This window comes from Paramormyrops kingsleyae, chromosome 20 (assembly GCF_048594095.1).
Source record: "Paramormyrops kingsleyae isolate MSU_618 chromosome 20, PKINGS_0.4, whole genome shotgun sequence".
Lineage (NCBI taxonomy): Eukaryota > Metazoa > Chordata > Actinopteri > Osteoglossiformes > Mormyridae > Paramormyrops > Paramormyrops kingsleyae.
In genome coordinates this window covers 5,508,068-5,533,469 of record NC_132816.1, presented here as the reverse complement: position 1 = coordinate 5,533,469, position 25,402 = coordinate 5,508,068, and the positions used below count along the sequence as shown (strand labels likewise).

General features: G+C 42.2%; 1 protein-coding gene and 1 long non-coding RNA gene across 4 annotated transcripts; one reads left to right on the top strand and one right to left on the bottom strand.

Annotated features, from left to right (window-relative positions):
* Window positions 1–25,402, bottom strand: LOC111843372 (NACHT, LRR and PYD domains-containing protein 3-like). Of its 3 annotated transcripts, none has more exons than XM_072703510.1 (15): window positions 25,285–25,402; window positions 22,581–22,659; window positions 21,816–22,089; window positions 21,613–21,654; window positions 20,647–20,736; window positions 17,237–18,589; window positions 16,879–17,071; window positions 13,563–13,736; window positions 8,881–9,054; window positions 5,653–5,826; window positions 3,629–3,802; window positions 2,384–2,557; window positions 2,030–2,203; window positions 1,870–1,916; window positions 1–801 (listed from the first exon to the last, which is right to left on the bottom strand). In XM_072703510.1, the coding sequence occupies exons 2-15, from the start codon at window positions 22,602–22,604 to the stop codon at window positions 284–286; spliced, it is 3,585 nt and encodes a 1,194-aa protein (XP_072559611.1). In that variant the 5' UTR covers window positions 22,605–22,659; window positions 25,285–25,402; the 3' UTR covers window positions 1–283. The 3 variants fall into 3 exon arrangements, with proteins under 3 accessions (XP_072559611.1, XP_072559610.1, XP_072559609.1); XM_072703509.1 differs by adding an exon at window positions 24,221–25,042 and having other exon boundaries at window positions 16,879–18,589; window positions 25,285–25,383; XM_072703508.1 differs by having other exon boundaries at window positions 16,879–18,589.
* On the top strand, window positions 16,316–17,968 carry LOC140581303 (uncharacterized). Its single transcript, XR_011984369.1, has 3 exons — window positions 16,316–16,642; window positions 16,881–17,017; window positions 17,903–17,968. It is a non-coding gene; the product is annotated as an uncharacterized lncRNA (long non-coding RNA).

Here is a 25,402-nt window from a genome sequence, read left to right as displayed (position 1 = left end):
TTGGACAGAACAGAAAGCCTTTATTGTCGTTGTACAGGGAGGAAATACAGTAAATAGACATAAATATATAAAATGTATACAGGGGAGGGGGAAAGCCCCCCCACTAATCAGGATTACATTTAGTTACATTTTAGTCAGAGAGAAAAACTGTTATTTTGCATGTTTATTCAGCTCACTGAACACAGGCATTTATTTTTGTTAAACATACATTTCAGAGTGAAAAGGATTATAAAGGTTAAAAATCTGAGATTTTACCTTTTTTGCCAGGAGAACCAGTAACACGTCACAGCGACACTGAGGAGTTTATACAAACCCAAAACCCTGGATAGAGGGGCTCAGTGAATGAGGAGGTGAATCTGTGCAGGAGGGTCAGTCTATCAGAGGAGACTCTGTAGAAGGACAGAGCACCAGCCCCCCAGTCCAGATACACCCCTACTCTGCGGGGGCCTGAGGCTCGTGTGGGTATGAGACTCCGTTTATTATAGTGCCAGGCAGAGTAACTGTCAGGATTACAGTACAAACTCCATGATATGTCATTGAATCCAAAGTGACTGTCCCTCCATCCATACCTCCTAATCCCTTTATAAGTCACTCCTATATGGGCTCCATCGCCATCCCACTCAGCCTCCCAGTAACAGCGGCCAGTCAGACTCTCTCTGCACAGAACTTGGGGGTGGCATTCAAATCTCGTTGCATGATAAGGATATTGCTCCTCTTTCCCCCCTGTCACCTTCCTGTTCCCCCCTGACAGAGACAGGCATCTGTGTGCTGTGTTGGGGTCCAGTGTCAGCTGGCAGGAGTCTGTAGGCAGAAGGAAGAGCCGCTAATACCATCAGGCAGACCGGCATCTCCACCATTTTATCATTTACATTTAGGCTGTACTGAATTTATCTGTACAATATAAAAACAGCACAGCTTCCCCGAACAAAACGGGAGCTGAAGTTTATGAAATAGCTCAGGAAATGTCGGACGGCGCACGACGCCGCCGGGAAGAGCCGCCAAAATGCTGCACAAGATAAACTAACAGCTTAATTACGGGTAAATAAAATTACAAAGTAGCGACATTCATCAGGCACATTCACCACAGGCATATTTAAACACAAATATTTGGCACCAAAGATTAATACTAAAAGAGAGTGTATTTATTTTAAAATATAACCTTCCTTAGAACCGCACGCTTCCTCACAGCAGCACTAACCGCAGACTGAGGAGAGAGTCCGGCATCAGCGCCGGTTTAGAAGAGAGAGAGGTAAGGAGCATGAACTGATTACATCTGGCTGCAGACTCCGCCAGGAGGGTCTCTACTGTGGAGCTGGAAACTCCACTCCCGGCCCAGACACAACGCGGTAGTTCCCAATGTTGCATTGACATCATCTCCACGCTAGAGTGGAGATCATGTGATTTCTAGTTCCACAGTGGAGATCCTCCTAGCGGAGACGCCTAGTGTTCTGCAGCCAGACCACTCTCCCAGTTTGGGGAAGACTACGGGTGCCATCTTAGGACAATACTAACGCATCTCAAAAAGATAAAAGCACACTCACCGCATGTGCATAAAGAACAAAGACAAAGGATTTCTTTGTGAAATTTAAGATGCAGAGGTACACCAGAATATTTTAACCCTGTTATAAGCATATATAAAGTATAAAAAAGATTAATTAATTAATAGTTTTTGCTGATGTCTCTTTTGTCTGTTTTGTTTTTCTCATTTGGATGTTGTCTAAAATGACACGCACACAGAAACTCACCTAAACATGAACATGGAAATCCATCTACACACAGTGCAGAAAAACACATTCATCACAACTGTGTGAACACAATCATACAACAGATCTAATTGCATTATTAATAAAAACATGCATACACACTTACATTTCTGTAAGCCTGGTCTGGTCCTGCACTCTCCACTGTGGTCCACACTACAGGAGAAGCAGAATGACATAGTACTGCTGTATCCATTTATTTATTGGTGCCTCTTCTTCACATACATGCATAAGTATTTGTAGCAGTCAGGCATACACTCTGTACTCACTTCAGCTTCTCCAGTTTACAGCTGGGATCCTCCAGTACAGCAGAGAGCAGCTTCACTCCTGAGTCTCCTGGGTGATTGTAGCTCAGATCCAGCTCTCTCAGGTGTGAGGGGTTTGACCTCAGAGCTGAAGCCAGGGAAGAACAGCCTTCTTCTGTGATTCTACAGCCTGACAACCTGCAGAAAGGAAATCACAAAATATCCTTGACAAATATGACTAACCGCAATATCTCTAATTTACAGTGTGGGATAACCAGTAATACTGACCTCAGTTTCTCCAGTTTACAGTGTGGAACACCCAGTAATACTGACCTCTGTATTCCCAGTTTACAGTATGGGATATCCAGTAATACTAACCTCAGTATCCCCAGTTCACACTGTGAATCCCCCAGCCCAGTAGCGAGCAGCGTCACTCCTGAATCCTGCAGGTCATTGTCACTCAGGTCCAGCTCTCTCAGGGGTGAGGAGTTAGATCTGAGAGCTGAAGCCAGCGTCTCACAGCATTTCTCTGTGAGTTCACAGCGGTCCACCCTTAGGATAATGAAACATTTATAAAACCACTTTTTGCATTGCTGTACTGTATATTACAGTAATGGGAGCCATCACAGCCATCACATAAAATATTTTTTTTAAAACAATGACTTATTTGTACAGTATATAAAAAGCATATGAACAATCACCCCAGTGTCGATTGGTGTCCACTGTATTTTTATTCGTAACTTTTGTTAAACCAAACACAGTTAAGTTCTAAATTGCAACATTACTGTCATTGTTCTTCATCTATTAGCTCTGCTATCCAACACAAATCGTGTGCTAAGAATTGCTGGTTTCCATCTTTTCTGCTTAATTATTTCTCACATGATTTGACTGCTGACACACGACTCGGGGTCTGGAACCAAACTCCTGGGGCGGGACTGGGCTCTATTCCACTCTGGAGTTGCCCATGGTGAGAGGCGGAGGGCAGGGGTGGGTCTACTTATAGCCCCCCAGTTCAGTGCCAGTATGTTGGAGTTCACCCCAATGAGTCAGGGGACGGGCTCTGACTGTTGTGTGTGTTTATGCACCGAACACCAGTTCAGAGTATGCGGCGTTCTTGGAGACCTTGGATGGGATGTTGGAAGGCTCCCCCTCTGGGGACTCCATTGTTCTGCTGGGGGACTTTAACACTCACGTGGGTAACGACAGTGACACCTGGAGAGCTGTGATTGGGAGGAACGGCCTGGCCGACCAGAACCCGAGCTGCTCTCTTATTGGACTCCTGTGCTGACCACAGTCTGTCCATAACGAACACCGTGTTCCAGCATAAGGGTGTTTATAAGGGCACCTGGCACCAGAGCACCCAGGCCGCAGCTCCATGGTCGACTATGTAACAGTAAGTGATGCGAATGGCACTTTGTCACTTCATATCTGGTCTTTAATATTTCATGTTCTTTTTATTTTATTTTCATATTTATTCCTACACTTTTACTTTGTCTGCTTTTACTTCATGCATTTTGCTTCTTATCTTTCCTGTAAAGCACTTTGAATGACCTTGGTGTATGAACATGTGCTACATAAACAAACTTGACATGAACTGACATAAAATGTTTATTCTGTGCTCACTTAAGCTTCTCCAGTTTACAGCTGGGATCCTCCAGTACAACAGAGAGCAGCTTCACTCCTGAGTCTCCTGGATGATTGTAGCTCAGATCCAGCTCTCTCAGGTGTGAGGGGTTTGACCTCAGAGCTGAAGCCAGGGAAGAACAGCCTTCTTCTGTGACTCTACAGCCTGCCAGCCTGCAGAAAGGAAATCGCACAATTTCATACAAAATACAGGTGGCAGCAACCCATGAAAATGTCAGTGCTGACGTGCCCAAAGCCACAGCATGAGTGGGACCAGAGACTGGCCTGGACCCCCCCAAAACCAAACAGCCTTTCAGCACCTCCCCCTTTTCCTCCATCCCTGCTCTCCCAGTTCCTGATAAAAAGCTGACATTTGGGGGCATTATTCTGCACCCATTTTTGCCTGTGTTCCTGCGGCCCCCACACACTGTTCACTGAAGCTCACCTTTTAGCCTCACTGACTGTGTAGAAACACAGGGTGAGCAGCCTGCTTGTCATCTCTCTCTCTCTCTCTCTCTCTCTCTCTCTCTGAACACAGACAGCCTGGAGGATGACCACCCAGAAGGGACTGCTGCCCCCCACCTGCTCAGCCAGGGACCAAAGAGCCGGGCCCAGCTGCGTGAGGAAGGAGCTAACCTCCACATTCCAGCTGCCCATAAGCTGCTCTTCCTAAATGCCCCCAAAAATAAAGACCGCCCCTTTGGGGGTGTCCATATGGAATATTACATGATACTGTATAACACATAGAGAATGTACAGTAATCATTAGGATGCCATTAAAGAGATGTAACCAGAAGCTGATGTAAGCCATACAGAGTGTGACCTTGTAACCTTTAGGGAATGTGGACCAATTACTGCTGCTGCACAATGTGATTAAAAATAGGTATGAATGAGCACCTTGTGTTAGCTTAGGAGTTTCTGTATCTGTCAGCTATCTCATGTTAGCCTCGGTTGTAAGAATATGCACTTTAGTTTCACAGCTTATCACTATTTTTAAGGCCCAGAACAGTCAGGTCTGTGGCTCAGCATCTCAGCAGCAGCTGAAACCACCAAATCGTGTTTTTATCAGTGAAACTTGGGAAGTTTTGCTTTGCTTAGTGTCCAGGGAAAAGAAACAATATTGCCTCGGTCATGTTTTCCAGAGGGTTCGACAAGCAACAGAAATGACTAGCAATCGTCAGGCATCTTTCTGCCACATGTCCCCAAACTGACTAGGAACTCTGACCGGAGGAGATGTGAACATCCCCAGCAGCTAATGCAGGCCTGTCAGGTCGACCTACCTGATGCACAGCTTGTTTATTTTAAAATTATACAAATCATGAAATTAAAAGTTAATTGCAAAAAAAAAAATCATGAATGCAACAGTACTTTCAGGAATCCTGTTTGAGAGACCTTAGCACATGAACATTTTAAACACTGTGGTCCACACAGATCTGTACAATGCAGTGAGAGCTGATTACAGGAGTGATTCCTCTCTCATAGCTGACAGGCGGCAGCCCAGGTATTTACTCTAGTACAAAGTGTAACAATATTAAGTCAGTATAACAATATTAAAACAAAACATCCGCATCATGTCCTCTATTCTGAAAAATGAAAAGCTAAAATCTATACCTGCTTAGTGGGAATGAAACGGTGTGAGTGCAGTGGTTCGCTCGTCTGACTTGCCTTGTAAACGTCACACAAACACTTTATAATATAAAGTACTGACATAGTTCATGCTTAGACAGCTTGGATTCAGGATCAGCCGCATTACTGGCTGAGACACTTCAGATATGAGAGGCTCTTATAATATTAGTCCTTCTGTTACATCTAGAGGCCTAAACAGGAGCTTAAGTCAGAGTAAATTAACTGGCCATGTGGCTGATCCCTCAGCCCTTCCCAGGACACTCCTTTCTGTGTCTGCAGGGTGGAGGGTGTCTCAGTTGAACTGTCGAATACCTGTGGTCTGGGGTTTAATCTGTGTCCCAGTTCCAGTGTCATCATGAAATACCAGTTTACTATTTACCCCTAACAAATATGACTGACCTCAGTATCTCCAGTTTACACTGTGAATCCCCCAGTCCAGCAGAGAGCAGCTTCATTCCTGAGTCCTGCAGGTCATTGTCACTCAGGTCCAGCTCTCTCAGGGGTGAGCAGTTTGATCTGAGAGCTGAAGCCAGCGCCTCACAGCATTTCCCTCTGAGATTACAGCTGTTCACCCTGCAAAAGGAGCTGTGTTATTATACACACACAGACCAGTATATATCCTACACATCAGTGATCATAGTGGCGCAAAATATCCAACCAAACTCTAATAAGAGGCACAGAATACAGTTCAAAGAGAATTAGTAGCTAAACACAACACTACATTAAAATCACCAAAGTTAGAAAAGTGATTAAATATGGTACATTTTTAATGTTGGCCAATCCTCTGATGATTTAATTTTAAAGCACAAATATCCTGAAAGGTTTTGTGTGCAGAATATTCAGGAACTGGATCAATCTACTCAAATGAGCAGCTGTTGGCACAATACAGGTTCCTCTGTGAGTTTACTGTGTATTTTGGCCATTTTTTCCAGTCATATAATCATTGACAGTGGGTAAGACTATCATAGGTTAAAAAGCTATAGTTTTATTCAAACTGTACATTTTCATGTCATACAGACCATATTCCCAATAATTTTCTGTATGTGTTATATTGCATTATCTTTCAGAGCCAGTTCGAATGAGGGCATGAGTGTGAATATGCTCTAAAATCCATTCAGTCACAGGTTCATTAAAATATATCAGATATTTTGATTTTTCAATGTCCTTGAAACTCTGTAGCCAACTCCAAGCTGTGGACCATTTACTGCTGCTGCACGATGTGATTAAAAATAGGTATGAATGAGCACCTTGTGTTAGCTTAGGAGTTTCTGTATCTTCCAGCTATCTCATGTTAGCCTCGGTCGTATGAATATCCACTTTAATTAGTTTCACAGCTTCACAGTAGTTTGAAGGCCCAGAACAGTCAGGTCTGTGACTGAGCATCTCAGCACCAGCTGAATCCAACAGGACTTGTTACTTTATATCAGTGAAACCTGGGAAGTTTTGCTTTGCTTAGTGTCCTGAGCCTCATGCCATAATTATACAAAGAAACAATATTGCCTCAGTCATGTTTCCAGAGGGTTCGACAAGCAACAGTAATGTTTAGCAGCCCTATCATATAGAGGCAGGGAAGTAACTGGATCCCAAAAGACTGGGAATGATGGTAGAGACACTTAGGGGCGTGGACTCTGGGCCCCGGAAAGGGAAGCAGAGTGACTATAATTGGATGATGCTTGGAACATCCCCCCTGACGAATGTCCTGATAAGAGATCAGAAAAGTGTATAAAATCAGTGAATTTCAGCATGAGACACGCTTTGTGCAAAGTGCCCAGCCTTGGATGTACCCTTATATCGATACAATAAAAGATTGACTTTGGGATTTTACACTAGCGACTCCTGACTCCTGATCTGACTTAGAAGGATTAACCACAACATCTACTGCAGCCCTGGGTCCTCCTGCCTCCTTATCCACCACAGGGGACTAACCTGGGAAAGATTAACCTTCACATCCAGAACCATGATCAGAACAGAGCTGGGAAACACCCTCATCTGACTGCTTAGGAGAATCACTGAGGATCCCCTCAAGGAGAGGAGGGGGGGGTACAGAGTCTGCATGTTCTGGCTGTAAAACACTGGCAGCAGGTGAATATGTGTACAGTGGAAGGCAAAAGCTTACAGGCCCCTATTGTATCTGTGGGCTGATCTAAAGCTTTTCAAGTCATTTCCTTGAAACAGTTCCTGTTACGACCTGCGCGAGTGAACGAGCAGGGAGCGGAGAAGCAGACGAGGGGAGCTGTGAATACGGGAAAATGGAGTTTCAATAAAGCAAACGGAGCAGCATAGGATGAACGTTAATGACAGATCTGGGAAACAGAGGTAGATGTGGACTGATATACACTAAACAGGCCAAAACTAACATCAAACAGCTGGGAACAATCAGGGTAGTACAGGTGGGTAATGAGGGGGGTGGCACACACGAGGATCAGATGAGCCGGGCGTGACAGTTCCCCTTCTTTCCAACGCAATATAGCTGACACTGTTTGTTTTCATTTCAGCTTTTACATAAACAGAAGGTTACATTTCAATAAGTGCAGATTTATGATTTTAATAAGCAATTTGAAGATTAGCTGTGAATCCTCCAGTAACATATTCAGACCAGTGAAACAGCTTCCACTGCAGTCATCAGCCTTCTTTCTGCCAGGTGTCCCCAAACTGACTAGGAACTCTGACCGGAGAGATGTGAACATCCCCAGCAGCTAATGCAGGCCTGTCAGGCCGACCTGCCTGATGCACAGCTTGTTTTATATTAAAACTGTACAAATTATGAAGTTAAAAGTTAATTGCAAAAAAAATTATGGTTGCAACAGTACTTTTAGGAATCCTGTTTGAGAGACCTTAGCACATGAACATTTTAAACACTGTGGTCCACACAGACCTGTACAGTGCAGTGAGAGCTGATTACAGGAGTGATTCCTCTCTCATAGCTGACAGGTGGCTGATGTGACACAGGAAGGGGCCCATGCAGCAGGCACACAAAATAAGAGATTTTATTTAGTGTAATTCCACCTAAGAATGTGTAATTTATGTTCCTCTGCTATGAAACTGTGAAAAGTCCAGCCCAGGTATTTACTCTAGTACAGTGTAACAATATTAAGTCAGTATTACAATATTAAAACAAAACATGTGCATCATGTCCTCTTTTCTGAGAAATAAAAAGCTGAAGTCTATACCTGCTTAGTTGGAATGAAATGGTGTGAGTGCAGCGGTTCGCTCGTGAGACTTGCCTTGCAAACGTCACAGAAACACTTTATAATATAAAGTACTGACATAGTTCATGCTTAGACAGCTTGGATTCAGGATCAGCCGCATTACTGGCTGAGACACTTCAGATATGAGAGGCTCTTATAATATTAGTCCTTCTGCTGCATCTAGAGGCCTAAACAGGAACTTAAGTCAGAGTAAATGAACTGGCCATGTGGCTGATCCCTCAGCCCTTCCCAGGACACTCCTTTCTGTGTCTGCAGGGTGGAGGGTGTCTCAGTTGTACTGTCGAATACCTGTGGCCTGTGGTTCAATCTGTGTCCCAGTTGCAGTGTCGTACTGAAATACCAATTTACTATTTGACCTGACAAAATGACTGACCTCAGTACTTCCAGTTTATAGAGTGGAATACCCAGCAATACTGACCTCAATTTCTCCAGTTTACTGTGTGAATCCCCCAGTCCAGCAGAGAGCAGCTTCACTCCAGAATCCTGCAGGTCATTGTCACTCAGGTCCAGCTCTCTCAGATGTGAGGAGTTTGATCTGAGAGCTGAAGCCAGCTCCTCACAGCATTTCCCTCTGAGATTACAGCTGTTCAACCTGCAAAAGGAGCTGTGTTATTATACACACACAGACCAGTATATATCCTACACATCATTGATCATAGTGATACATAATATCCAATCAAATTCTATTTCAGGATAATAAGAGGCACAGAATACAGTTCAAGGAGAATTAGTAGCTAAACACAACACTACATTAAATAACCACAGTTAGAACAGTGATTAAATATGGTACATTTTTCATTTTGGCCAATCCTCTGATAGTCATCGTCTTCCCTGTCATGAAGAATACAGTGAATATTTTCATTCCATATCACAAATATCCTGAAAGGTTTTGTGTGCAGAATATTCAGGAACTGGTTCAATCTTCTCAAATGAGCAGCTGTTGGCACAATACAGGATCTCCGGTGAGCTTACCGTATATTTTTTGACCATTTTTCAGTCATATAATCATTGATAGCAGGTAAGTCTATCATAGGTTAAAAGTCTGCAGTTTTTTTCAAATTGTACATTTTCAGAATCAGAATCAGCGTTATTTGCCAAGTGTGCTGGGGCACACAAGGAATTTGCTTCTGGCTGCTTGAGACTCTCTAGTACAAAGACAATAAATGACGCAATTTACAAGAAATAAATTTGAAATATACACACATGGGTAACCCACTATACAATGTATAAGGTGCGAGGTTGAGTGCAAACAGAGTTTAAGGGGGGAATATTGACAGAAGGCAGGTGACACAGCTTAGCTGTTTATGAGGGTGACGGCCTGAGGGAAGAAGCTGCTCCTATGTCTGGTGGTTTTTGTGTACAGAGTTCTGTAGCGCCTGCCAGAGGGGAGGAGCTGGAAGAGATTGTGTCCAGGGTGTGATGGATCTGTAATGACAGAAGGCAGGTGATACAGCTTAGCTGTCAGTGCAGTCAAAGCAGTCCTGTAGTTCCTGCTTTGCCTGATTAGTCCATTTCTTTACTGTCTTGACCACAGGTTTAGCCGATTTCAGTTTCTGCCTGTATGTAGGGATGAGATGGACCAGACAGATCAGAGTGCCCTAGAGCTGCCCGAGGAACAGAGCAATATCCATCTGTAAGGACTGTGTAGCAGTGGTCCAATGTTTTATTGTCCCTGGGTGGACAGTTCATATGCTGTCTGTATTTTGGTAGTTCGTGGTTTAATTTAGCTCTGTTGAAGTCCCCAAGGATGATGAAGAGGAAGTCTGAGTGCTTCTGTTCCAGGCTGGATATCAGCTCAGCCAGGGTTTGCAGTGCATCCTTCACGCTGGCCTGAGGTGGAATGTACACACTGACCAGGATGAAGGAAGAGAACTCCCAGGGTGAATAAAATGGTTTGCAGTTGATGAACAGTGTCTCCAAGTCCTTGTTACAATGCTTGGCTAGGACAGTGAAATCTGTAAACCAACCTTCTTTTACATAGAAGCAGATGTCGCCGCACCTCGTCTTTCCCGATAGGTCCGACACGGGATCTACTCAGAGCAGATGAAAGCCCGGCAGACACAATCCGTTGTCGGGGATCGTTTAACTGAGCCAGGTTTCAGTGAAAGAAAGGGCAGCAGAGCATGCAAAGTCCTTATTAGTTCCGTTTAGGAAAAGCAGCAGATCTCCAGAAAAGCATCCGGGTTTGTGAAAAATGATGGGAAACTGTCTGGAGTGCACTGCCTAAAGTTCAGCAGTTCTTCTTTAGAAAAAGTAACCGGGTTTGGGTTACCGAACATGCAGAAAACAAACAAAAAGAAGTACTAGAGAGCTCGGTGCCGAGGCGACCATCCGCGGCTCCATCTCACGTAGCAATAATCATAATCATAAGTTATACAGACCATATTTCAAATAATGTTCAGTATGTGTTATATTGCATTATCTTCCAGAGCCAGTTTGAATGACTGCATATGTGAATATGCTCTAAAATCCATTCAGTCACAGGTTCATTTCAATATATCAGATATTTTGATTTTTCAATGTCCTTGAAACTCTGTAGCCAACTCCAACCTGCTTTTAAAAGACCCCCACCATTGGGGGTGTCCATATGGAATATTATATGGTACTGTATAACACATAGAGAATGTAATCATTAGGACGCCATTAAGAAGATGTAACCAGAAGCTGATGTAAACCATACAGAGTGTGACCTTGTAACCTTTAGGGAATGTGGACCAATAACTGCTGCTGCACAATGTGATTAAAAATAGGTATGAATGAGCACCTTGTGTTAGCTTAGGAGTTTCTGTATCTGTCAGCTATCTCATGTTAGCCTCGGTCATATGAATATGCACTTTAATTAGTTTCACAGCTTCACAGTAGTTTGAAGGCCCAGAACAGTCAGGTCTGTGGCTGAGCATCTCAGCACCAGCTGAAACCAACAGGACTTGTTACTTTATATCAGTGAAACCTGGAAGTTTTGCTTTGCTTAGTGTCCTGAGCCTCGTGCCATAATTATACAAAGAAACAATATTGCCTCAGTCATGTTTCCAGAGGGTTTGACAAGCAACAGAAATGATTGGCAGTCCTATCATATCCTCCTGAGACCCAAGGAAAGAAGTGTTACAGAATATTTGTCTTTGGAGGAAATAAGACATCTTACAGTTAAGATTTTTTCTAATTTATTTTTATTTTTAATTTGACAGTATGTCCTCTTTAGTGTACAACAGCAATAAATATGTTTCCTTACATCAGTGAAAAGATAGATGCAAAAACAAAATGTCCACTACAATGGACATAAATGAATGGGTGGGGTCTCAGGAGGATATAGAAGCAGGGAAGTAACTGGATCCCAAAAGACTGGGAATGATGGTAGAGACACTTAGGGGCGCGGACTCTGGGCCCCGGAAAGGGAAGCAGAGTGACTGTAATTGGATGATGCTTGGAACATCCCCCCTGACGAATGTCCTGATAAGAGATCGGAAAAGTGTATAAAATCAGTAAATTTCAGCATGAGACACGCTTTGTGCAAAGTGTCCAGCCTTGGATGTACCCTTATATCGATACAATAAAAGATTGACTTTGGGATTCTACACAAGCGGCTCCTGACTGCTGATCTGACTTAGAAGGATTAACCACAACATCTACTGCAGCCCTGGGTCTCCTGCCTCCTTATCCACCACAGGGGACTAACCTGGGAAAGATTAACCTTCACATCCAGAACCATGATCAGAACAGAGCTGGGAAACACCCTCATCTGACTGCTTAGGAGAATCACTGAGGATCCCCTCAAGGAGAGGAGGGGGGGGGGTACAGAGTCTGCATGTTCTGGCTGTAAAACACTGGCAGCAGGTGAATATGTGTACAGTGGATGGCAAAAGCTTACAGGCCCCTATTGTATCTGTGGGCTGATCTAAAGCTTTTCAAGTCATTTCCTTGAAATAGTTCCCCTTCTTTCCAACGCAATATAGCTGATACTGTTTGTTTTCATTTCAGTTTTTACATAAACAGAAGGTGACGTTTCAATAAGTGCAGATTTATGATTTTAATAAGCAATTTGAAGATTAGCTGTGAATCCTCCAGTAACATATTCAGACCAGTGAAACAGCTTCCACTACAGTCATCAGCCTTCTTTCTGCCAGGTGTCCCCAAACTGACTAGGACCTGCCTGATGCACAGCTTGTTTTATATTAAAACTGTACAAGTTATGAAGTTAAAAGTTAATTGCAAAAAAATTGATGGTTGCAACAGTACTTTCAGGAATCTTGTTTGAGAGACTTAGCACATGAACATTTTAAACACTGTGGTCCACACAGACCTGTACAGTGCAGTGAGAGCTGATTACAGGAGTGATTCCTCTCTCATAGCTGACAGGTGGCTGATGTGACACAGGAAGGGGCCCATGCAGCAGGTACCCAAAGTAAAGAAGTATTTTATTTGGTGTAATTCCACCTCAGGAAATGTGATTTAGGTTCCTCTCCTATGAAACTGTGAAAAGTCCAACCCAGGTATTTACTCTAGTACACAGTGTAACAATATTAAGTCAGTATTACAATATTAAAACAAAACATCCGCATCATGTCCTCTTTTCTGAGAAATAAAAAGCTGAAATCTATACCTGCTTAGTGGGAATGAAATGGTGTGAGTGCAGCGGTTCGCTCGTGAGACTTGCCTTGCAAACGTCACAGAAACACTTTATAATATAAAGTACTGGCATAGTTCATACTTAGACAGCTTGGATTCAGGATCAGCCGCATTACTGGCTGAGACACTTCAGATATGAGAGGCTCTTATAATATTAGTCTTTCTGTTACATCTAGAGGCCTAAACAGGAACTTAAGTCAGAGTAAATGAACTGGCCATGTGGCTGATCCCTCAGCCCTTCCCAGGACACTCCTTTCTGTGTCTGCAGAGTGGAGGGTGTCTCAGTTGTACTGTCAAATACCTGTGGCCTGTGGTTTAATCTGTGTCCCAGTTGCAGTGTCATCATGAAATACTAGTTTACTATTTGACCTGACAAAGATGACTGACCTCAGTATCCCTAATTTACGGTGTGGAATACCCAGTAATACTGACCTCAGTATTCCCTGTTTACAGGGTGGAATATGCAGTAATACTGACCTCAATTTCTCCAGTTTACAGTGTGAATCCCTCAGTCCAGCAGAAAGCAGCGTCACTCCTGAATCCTGCAGGTTATTGTAACACAGGTCCAGCTCTCTCAGGGGTGAGGAGTTTGATCTGAGAGCTGAAGTCAGTGTCTCACAGCATTTCACTGTGAGATCACAGCTGTTCAGCCTACAAAAGGAGCTGTGTTATTATACACACACAGACCAGTATATATCCTACACATCACTGATCATAGTGGCACAAAATATCTAATCAAACTTTTGTTCAGCATAATAACAGACACAGAATACAATTCAAAGAGAATTACTAGCTAAACACAACACTACATTAAAATTACCACAGTTAGAAAAGTGATTAAATATGGTACATTTTTAATTTTGGCCAATCCTCTGATGGTCATCATGTTCATTGTCATGAAGAATAAAGTGAACATTTTCATTTCAAAGCACATATATCATGTAAGGGTTTGTGTGCAGAATATTCAGGAACTAGATCAATCTACTCAAATGAACAGCTGTTGACACAATACAGGATCTCCTGTGAGTTTACTGTATATTTTGGCCATTTTTTTCAGTCATATAATCATTGATAGCGGGTAAGTCTATCATAGGTTAAAAGTCTGCAGTTTTATTCCCAATAATGTTCTGTATGTGTTATATTGCATTATATTCCAGAGCCAGTTTGAATGACTGCATATGTGAATATGCTCTAAAATCCATTCAGTCACAGGTTCATTTCAATATATCAGATATTTTGATTTTTCAATGTCCTTGAAACTCTGTAGCCAACTCCAACCTGCTTTTAAAAGACCCCCACCATTGGGGGTGTCCATATGGAATATTATATGGTACTGTATAACACATAGAGAATGTAATCATTAGGACGCCATTAAGAAGATGTAACCAGAAGCTGATGTAAACCATACAGAGTGTGACCTTGTAACCTTTAGGGAATGTGGACCAATAACTGCTGCTGCACAATGTGATTAAAAATAGGTATGAATGAGCACCTTGTGTTAGCTTAGGAGTTTCTGTATCTGTCAGTTATCTCATGTTAGCCTCGGTCATATGAATATGCACTTTAATTAGTTTCACAGCTTCACAGAAGTTTGAAGGCCCAGAACAGTCAGGTCTGTGGCTGAGCATCTCAGCACCAGCTAAAACCAACAGGACTTGTTACTTTATATCAGTGAAACCTGGAAGTTTTGCTTTGCTTAGTGTCCTGAGTCTCGTGCCATAATTATACAAAGAAACAATATTGCCTCAGTCATGTTTCCAGAGGGTTTGACAAGCAACAGAAATGATTGGCAGTCCTATCATATCCTCCTGAGACCCAAGGAAAGAAGTGTTATAGGATATTTGTCTTTGGAGGAAATAAGACATCTTACAGTTAAGATTTTTTCTAATTTATTTTTATTTTTAATTTGACAGTATGTCCTCTTTAGTGTACAACAGGAATAAATATGTTTCCTTACATCAGTGAAAAGATAGATGCAAAAACAAAATGTCCACTACAATGGACATAAATGAATGGGTGGGGTCTCAGGAGGATATAGAAGCAGGGAAGTAACTGGATCCCAAAAGACTGGGAATGATGGTAGAGACACTTAGGGGTGCGGACTCTGGGCCCCGGAAAGGGAAGCAGAGTGACTGTAATTGGATGATGCTTGGAAATTCCCCCTGACGAATGTCCTGATAAGAGATCGGAAAAGTTTATAAAATCAGTGAATTTCAGCATGAACCATGAACAGAACAGAGCTGGGAAACACCCTCATCTGACTGCCTAGGAGAATCACTGAGATTGACAGTTATGTCAATCCCTGTGTATACCCTGAAAATGATGTTGAATAACGACTTACAAACATTTCAATTTACAAACGACTGTTCGTAACGTAACTTGTTTGTAAGTAGAGGAGCATCTGTACATGTACTGTGACAATAAAGATATTCTGTTCTATTATCTCCTCAGCCAGGAGCAGCTAAGGCCAGCAGAGGGTGACAGCGAGCAGCAAGAGATACTGTAGCAGTCATACCAGAGTCCTGAATGGGTCCACTTTTGGAGACCCGCACAGTACAGCACCACACCCGCCCGTGCACCCGTGATTATTTCAAAGTTAAATCCGCACCCGCCTGGGTCCGTTAACATTCCGCCCATTACCTGCCTGTACCCATGATAAATTACACACAATTATTTTTTCTATGCACCTCTCAACGTGACAAGCACTAGGCCTTCAAACGAAAAAGTCTGTTTAACACAAAATCAAATCAGATAGATCTAAGCTATCCATACCGTTAAGAGCGTGAAAGAGAGAACACGACGACACGCTCCAGCAAGGATTCAGACGTCTACGTGAATGTTTGTCGAGGCGGTTATCTAATGGTGTGTTAGTTTTTCTCTCGGAACTCGGAAATTCCGAGTTGAGTGACATCACGTCCGACAATCTCCCGTTCGAGCTACCACATCTCGGAACAAACGTGGCTGCCTCCATGAACACGCTGCTGTGTGTTGTTGCTTTATATTTTAGCAAATTTGGAGTGAGATTATTTTTTCCGAGAGACAAACAAACAAGAAACACGAACTAGTCAAACCACATTAAAAGCTTTATAAAATATTTTAGCACATTCATAGCGATATTCTTTTTTCGGGAGGCAAACAAACTACAAACAAACCAAAGACACTAACAGGTCTGGTAAAAATCTGATATTGCATGATAGGATACTGTTTACAGTTTGTTTGTCTCGGAAAAATAATCTCACTATAATCAGACAATTTGTACATGATAGTCTAATACATAGATATTTTCGCAGGCTACAATACTGTTTTGATTGACCTGCTACCCGCCCGTGTGTAATGAATTACCTGCCCGCATACCCGCCCGTAAAATTCCAGAACATTAAAATCCGCCCATTTCAGCAACTATCTGCCCCGTCGGGTACCCGACCCGGTGCAGGACTCTGAGTCATACGGAAGCTCCCAGCTTTGGGCTCCATCACATGAACACACCTGCTGACAATAACACTCACATACCACTTATACACCCTGTGGATAAAGAGCCCTCACTGTTTCTATAGCAGGTTATGATGCTGTGCCTGTGATCAGAAGGCAGACTGGATGGGAACGGAAACGTCACTTTTTTGTTTGTAACTACATCACTACCTTCAGTCATTATAAAAAAAAAATCCAGCATAGTTACTAATACACAAGGAGAAATGTATATTTTATATATTTCAAATTTATATTTTATATATTTGAAACATGTCCATGTAAAACTGCCAGACCAGACATGATTTCCCATCCCCACGTCACTTACAGAGCCGTCCTGGAGTTCTTGACCACAGGCAGCAGCCTCCAGTGCTCATTATCTGATCTGATGAATTTCTTCAGATCAAACACATCCAGCTCCTCATCTGACATCAGCATCACAAAGGCCAGAGCTGAGTACTGTGCAGGTGAGAGGTCTTCTGCTGAAAGGCTTCCTGAATTCAGGTATCTTTGGACTTCCTCTACAAGAGAATTGTCACCCAGTTCATTCAGACAGTGGAACAGGTTGATGGTCCTTTCTGGAGATAAATTTTCCTGTATTTTCTCCCTGACGTATTGGGCTGTTTCCCTAATTTTATGTGAGCTGGTTCTTGCCTGTCCCAGTAGCCTTTGTAACAGAATCTTACTGGAGTCTGCTGAGAGGCCCAGGAGGAAGCGGAGGTAGAGGTCCAAGTGTCCATTCTTGCTCTCTAATGCCTGATCCACTGCAGTCTTCAGCAGATCAGCTGATGAGTTTGAGAAAAACACATATAAAGCAGCAAGATACTCCTGGATGCTCAGATGCACAAAGCAGTACACCTTATCCTCATACAACCCATATTCCTCCTTAAAGACTTCTGTGCACATTCCAGAGTAAACTGAAGCTTCACTGACATCAATCTCATTCTTTGTGAGATCTTGCTCATAAAATATGAGATTGCCTTTCTCAAGGTTGTCAAAAGCCAGTTTACCAAGTTTTAAAAGGAATTCCTGGCTGTGTGTTTTAAGGTGTAATTTCTTCATATACTTGTCATTTTTAAATCCTGTTTGAACGTTCAGGAAGTGTGTGTACATTTCAGTCAGAGTCCTTGGAATTTCTCCCCTGTCAGTCTCACTAAAAAGTCTCTTAAGCACAGTGGCTGAAATCCAGCAGAACACAGGTATGTGGCACATGATGAAGAGGCTCCTTGATGATTTCACATGTGTGATAATCCTGCTGGCCAGGCTCTGATCACTGAATCTCCTCCTGAAATACTCCTCCTTCTGGGCATCACTGAACCCTCGTATCTCTGTCACCCGGTGGAGGCACTCAGGAGGTATCTGATTGGCTGCTGCTGGCCGGGAGGTTATCCAGAGGAGAGCGGATGGAAGCAGATTCCCCTTAATGAGGTTAGTCAACAGCACATCCAGTGACATTTTCGTTGTTTCATCAAACCAGCTCTCATTGTTCTGAAAATCTAGAGGAAGGTGACACTCATCTAGACCATCAAAGATGAACAAGACTTTGAAAATAAACAGCTCAGTGAATTGAAATGGTTTCAGCTGTGGGACAAAGTGGTGAAGAAGTTCAATCAGACTGTATTCATCCTTAATCAAATTCAAGTCCCGGAAAGGAAGCGCAAATGTGAAGTGAACATCCTGGTTTGCTTTTCCTTCTACCCAGTCGAGAATAAATTTCTGAACAGAGACTGTTTTCCCGATACCTGCCACCCCTTTAGTGAGTACAGTTCTGATAGGTGTCTCACGCCCACATAAGGGTTTAAATATATCATTGCACTTGACTGTATTATCTTCTGTTTGCCTTTCCTTGGGTGCCGTTTCAATCTGTCTCACTTCATGTTCATCATTGACTTCTCCAGTCCCACCTTCAGTTATGTAGAGTTCTGTGTAAATCTCACTGAGAAGTGTTGGCTGTCCTCCCTTAGCTTTTCCTTCAAATACACACTCACATTTCTGCTTCAGGGTAGATTTTATTCTGCGCTGACACTGTATGAGTTCCCCTAAAAAAAAATTAGAGGAAAATGCAAATTCTTATCATGATCCTGACCAGAATGGGAGAAAGGATAAAAACACACAACGACACAAAAAGGTTTGTATTCATTTCTTTGTGGGGACTTTCAATTCATTTGCCTATTCCCATCAATGACAACCTTAACCATAAGTAGCCAAGCAAAATACGAGATTTTTGACATTTTTCGCTTTTCGATTGCAGTCACAGATTCAGAAATAATTTTGAGTTTCCCCTTGTGGCGCCCGAAAAAATAGTCTCCACAAATTCAAAATAACGGATTTTTATCACATTGTGGGTATACAGTGGTACCTCAGAACTCTAATTTAATCCATTCAGAACTCCAGATCGAAACCTAAAAAGTTCAAGTTGTGATAGAATTTTCCCCATAAGAAATAATGGAAAACCAATTCATTGGTTCTCGGCCCGAAAAAATGTCACCTAAATATGTTTTTTTTAGCATTTAAACACAAAATGAACCGAATAAAACAAGAAGAGCATATACTGTACTAAACACATCTAAGCACATTTATCAAAACAGTAATTTGTAAAGTCAGAAAATAAATGTATCCAAACAATGTGTCCTGCACCGATCGTCCGCTCCTTCCGTGTGTCACGCCCCCTCGTTAACCCCATGTGGAATTTCCGTGTGATCAGCTGTTTCTGGTTGTTGTCATTAGTCCTCTGTATTTCGTCCATGTTTCAGTTTGTTTCCCCAGTCCGGTCATTGTATTGTCCGTCTGCGCTTTGCCTGCCTTACCTGTAATTAAACCTCATATTCCCCGATACCCTGACGTCTGCGCCTTTGTCTCCGTTCCGTCCCCGCTCGGCACAACAATATTATTATAATTAAACTTATTCATGGTTTATTATTAATAATAAAATAATGAATAAGAAATCTTTATTTTCAAATGTATTTCATTATATAATAATAATTACTTACTCTCTATCATTTTCTAAATGTATTTTTACTGTCTAAATATATGTATTCAGTTAGTGTAAACAGGCACGGTGCTATTACAGCTAATGTACAGTAAGGCTGAGACTGAAGCTTTACCCTTTGTTTCCGCTGAGAGACATGCTACGTGACTCATTTCCGCGCGCGTACAAGTTACTTAGATCGGCGTTCATGGTTTGACTTCTGAGATTCAGATCGAGCTCTAGGTAATTTTTTTTTTAACTGGTTTTAAGAAATTCGAGTTCTAATGAGTTCAAGAACTGAGGTACCACTGTATATATATCACCCCCCCCCCCACACACAAACACACACACACATTTTTTCACTCCACCATCCACTTTTTCATGATTTGTTTAAATTAAACTTTAAATTTCACGTCCTTCATATCTGTACACCAGTTCCGGTCCTAGCTGATGTGGCGCCCAAGGAGAGCATCACCACCAGTGCCCCCTACCTGAGGCAAAGTGAAACTGGCTGGCAAGTTGGTGCCCCCTCAGAAGGTGGTGCCCTAGGCAGCCGCCTATGTCGCCTATAGAACTGACCAGCCCTGGCTGGGGTGACATTAAACCTGGCCAATAACAGCACCTAAGCCAGATTGTAACTTTCTAAACACAAAGTAAACAGCAAGCGAAATTATAGCTGGCTGGCATTCTTGCACAAAACCTCATTCAATGAGCACGACGCTCACATGATAATGCTGTTTGCTTTGCATATAAGACTAATCAGTAATAAAAATGCAAGGGTTTTAAACTATTAGTTAAAAAGGGGAATGGGAACAGAAAAGCATTTTATTTGACTATTACAGTTTACTATCCTGAGACAGAGACAGTGGATGGTTCATGCAGGTGCAGCAAGACCCTTTAAAGATGTGTAGTGTATTTCTGAAAATGATGCTGTAGGTTATTCTTGTTCCCAAAGACCTGAAAAGTATTTCCAGCTTTCCCTAATGAATTTACGTTGGGTGTAATTGACGTTAATTTTAGCTTTTTATTAAATTAGCAAATGCTGAATTATCCAAGGTAAGCTAGTAACACTCTGCTCCACGGACCACAGACAGTACCACGGTAATTACTCTGATTAGTGATTATTACCTCTGTCTTTTTCCCATTTTTCCTCCTCTCCTCTTCCTCCTTTTCCTTCCTGGGCACCGGAGGGCTTTGGTCTTTCTGACATGATAGTGTCTGTTTGAATTAGATACCATTAATCGTATCACACACATCAATTATATCAACGTCACTTAAAGATGCCTACAGTGTGTGATACGGAGGGGAGGGGGGGGGGCCGGGCAAGGCAAAAAATATCCCTTATTTAATAAAGTTTTTATTATTTTTAAATAATAGTGTAAAATAGTAGTAAATCAATATAGTGAAAGTCAAAATTGTAAGGGACGGTGCCCCAGGCATTTTCCTGCACTGCCTATGCCACGGGCCGCCCTTATATACATGGTTCAATTCAATGTATTTTTATATAGTGCCTTTCACTACCGAGTCCAAGGTGCTTTACATGGGCATGTTGGGATACATTCCTGCATCATTTATACAGGATAATTCAAAACACAGAAAAGAGAAGACACAGAAAACAAAGAAATGAAAGAAAGAAAGCCAGATGACATCAGAGGAGAGAAACCAAAAACTCCCAAGTAGGGAGAAAAAAAACCTCTGGGGGTCCATGTCATGCCCCGCTCCGTCCGATCCTAATGTGTGCCACGCCCACCTCGTTACCTCCTGTTTCTGCCTGATTGTTCTCACCTGTTGCTCATTACCCTTAGCTTGTCTTTTGTATTTAGTCCTCGTCTGAGTCAGTCTTCCCCAGACTCGTCATTAATGTTTGTAGATGTGCTTCCCCCGGTCCTGTCCTCCGATTAAAACCCTGTTTTGTGGACTTGCTGGCTTGGCTTGCCTTCTTCCCTGTACGCCTGCAGCACTGATCGTGACAGTCCAAGGTCACCGGGCTGCCCCCCCCCCCCCCCCCAGGCATGATAGCAGTATAGAAAAATGAGGAATGGGCTTGCTTGCTAAAAGCAAAGTGTAAACTACAGAAAAGCATACAGCTCTTACTCTGCTCCAATATGTCACCCAGCTCACTTCCTGCTTGGACATCTGAAATAAGGAAGAATTTCAGATTAATTTCTGTGTCCAACATCAGTGTCTAACAAATATCATCATTTCCCATATAATCCTATACAATATGTTAATTTTTCAAGAGATTATAAAGGTTACAATTTAGACAAAAAAACAAGAAAGGTTAAACATATGATTACCCTGCTGCAGGTCTTCATTCATTCTCTGAGCAAGATCATTCAGGTTCATTTTCTTCAAGATTTCAAGCATGACATTGAGAGCATCAACTTCACTGTAGGAACTTATCATCTTGTCGGCGAGGTCTGTTCTATCCAAGTCCTTCATCTGAGCCCTGGAAAGGGGCTTTAACTCTTTATATTTTGTGCGACTCAGTTTCGATTTAAACTTCTTCAGCTCTTCATCATCGAGCTCCTCCAGGTAATCCTCCAAGAGGTCCGTGAGCGAGGTCTGGGTCTGCAGAATGTCGGAGATGAGTCCATCAGACCTCACAAACTCATACATGGTCACTCCTACACATGCACTGACCTTTCAGTTAACAGAAGGCAGGTTTCCTGCTCATAGTCTTATGTGGCTGCTGGAGACACCTGCTGTGGTTCTTTCATTATTATAAGTGTGTGTTTATTTTCTGCATTATTATTAAACCTATATTTAACCAGGTCACTCAACTGATTTTTAAAATCTCTTTTAAGAGAGACCTGTCCAATTTAAAAAGCAGTAAAAATAGTTTAAGACCCAATAGAGCACATTAAAACAATAGGTTGAAAAACAAATTATGGTATGGTAAGGAAGTAGCCTGAGGAAGAGCGCTGTGGAGAGTGAGCTGTTTGTCTGATATTTTCAGCAAACTTCAGCTGAAAATAGTTACTCATCTTAAGCTTTCCTGCCTTTCAGTGTCAGGTTTTTACAGACAACATGCATCATATGCTGAGACGTTATAGCCAAACCTCTCCATGGGAATGATGAGCCATTACTTAGATGATTTTGGCTGGAAAGAAACCAGTTCCTGTGCATCACAGTCTGACTCTGTAATAAAAACCAAAAGTAATGTTAGCTTTATATTCAAAAGTCAGTTTACCAGCTGTAATGTCTTTCAACCAAAGCAAACTGGGCAGTTTTTATTCACACGCAGGCAGTTTATAATCACAGGCAGAGATGTTCACTGATCATTTGGACTAATAACTATTGGCTGTATTCTACCATGTGTCAAAAAAGTGTGTAGCCCCTGACATGAGCACTTTTAAGCACCTTTCCAACTATATGCTCTGGAGGACTGTATTTGTCACAGACTACAATAATAATAATAGACACTTTATTGGTCTCCACGGGGAAATTCTCTTTATGCCTCCCCCCAATTTGCCATTCATAAGTCAAAGCAAGCTGGCTGCAAAGGGCAGCCACCCACAGCAGCACCCAGAGAGCTGGGGGTTAAGGGCCTTACTGAAGGACCTGCAGATGTGCCAAGGCCAGACTCAAACCAGCAACTTTCTGATCACGGGCACAGAGCCACATGCTACCCCAAAATGGCCCCCAAATGAGCTCTTCTTCCAAGTTTGAAATGACCTTGCTCTCTAAATTGTTTGTATCTGTTGGTTTCACTACTCAGCTTTCGGGCTGCAACGATTCACCCAGTCAGTTACTCCCAGATACACATCCCCTCCACTGGTCTACAGGGAAGTGGGCGGTTACAGAAGCTGCCCAGCAAAAGGCTTCAGCTCTAAGGGCCGGTTTAAACTCGACACTCGCAATGCGTTTGCTTAAGCATCATCAAAGTCAAAGTCAGCTTTATTGTCAATTTCTTCACATGTACTAGACATACAAAAAAATCGAAATTACGTTCCTCACTGTCCCATGCGCAGACAAGACACGACAAGACATGACCGGATAGGACAAACAGCAAAGTGCAAAGGCACAACAAAAAACACATCCTAACTACTGAGTAACAGTATATAAAGTGCAGGTAGCTTAAGGCATATACTCTTAGAAATTAGAGTGTAATAATAAGTGTTTCCAGTATTATAAAGTGTTTATGTGCTGAGACATTCAATAATAGCAGCTGAAATTTTAATAATAATAATGGTAACAGATGTGTGCAATTGGCATAGTGCAGAGGTAGTTGTTCCTGTGGGTCAGAGTCCAGAGTGTTTTCTTTTTAGGGGGGGGCAGATTCCCGGTCACTTGCCAGTCTGACAGATAAATCATCTGAATGAAAGACAAAGTCGGCTCAACTTTCATTGTTTGGAATTCTTAGTACGTAAGACTAAAATTTTTAAGTTTTTATACATATGAAAGATAAATTATCTGGCCAAATATTTTTGTTAAAAGATAAGGGGTTTTCTTCATCACACAAAACTTTGATCGAGTTGGCCTCAAAATGTAAAACTTAGTGCAGTAAGTAGCCTTGCAATTTAAGCTGTCTTAACGTTTTCTTTTTTACAGTGCATGTAATAACAGATCGAGGAGCAGGGCCGGTGCTTCACGTACGTGGCTGGGCCCAGGACAGCTTTACAATTTTGCCCTATAAAAAAACACTATAACCACCTCTAGGCATATTTTTTATGGTTTCTGAGAAACTGGGTCTACTTGCCATGGTGTGAACGTACTGGCCCAGTCTGAATTGGTTAGTCTTTCTGGTGACAGCCCTGCATCATCATCACAATGCTTTTCTGACTCAACCTGCTGTGTCACCTCTTCCTCAGTCTGACACTGATGCTCCGTAATGCATTCTCCTTCATCTACCTTCGCAACATTTATCTTATGGGCCTGTCAAAAAAAGAAAATATTATGCTACTTGCACGTACTGTAGTTATTAACTACAAGTAATAACGGGAAAGTACAATTCTTTACTTCCCGTCTAATATTTTCTGCAACTGCTGACCTGTCGAATATTAATTCTTCCATCCGTATGATACATTTATGGAGCATCGGAGAGCATTACGTAATACTATTATACACGTGCGCCCTAACCGAGAGTATGCTATTCTGATAGGTATGCTAAAATGTCAGAAGAGCTCATGACATGTTTATAATTCATTATTAAATCTGGCCAGTAGATCGATCTTTCTTTTTCCACATAATAAATAACGATGTAATATCATTCCACTGATCGGCAGGTTCCACAGACAGCCGACGCACTGGGTGTGTTCGAGGCCAGAATGTAAATCATTATAGGCAGGTTGGAGAGATCCGACATCCCCCGGTCTTGTAGTCAGGCACATAGCAAAGCATTTAAATTGCGCTTTTAACGCCCCCCTCCGAGAAGTTTGTTTGCTGCCGATCAGACACCGGCAGCCAGTTACGGTAATTCCGCCCCCCGAAATGAACCGAGAGGATCCCTCCGGTCGGCGAAATCTACAGAAGGGGGCAAGTCACAGCACCCGCTCTAAATAATCTTGCTCCCCCGTAGCACCTGTAACATAATAATAATAATAATAATAAATTTTATTTATAATGCACTTTTCATTAAAACAAATCTTAAAGTGCTACAAAAGTAAAATCAGCACATAAAAACACATAAAATCAGCAATAAAATGCTCGTTTAAAAAGGTGGGTCTTTAGGCCACATTTAAAAGTGGCTACATTCTGTGGTGCCCTAACATGTAAGTTCATGCTTATTTTATCATTAGTTACATTTATGAACTATAATTTTACCTTGCAATACAAATTGTCTTTATATTATTCCAGAACCTTATTCTTCTTTCTTCACAAACTGGAGACTCCAGCTTTAAATCACTTTCACCTTCATTTACAGACAGGAAATGATCCGTTT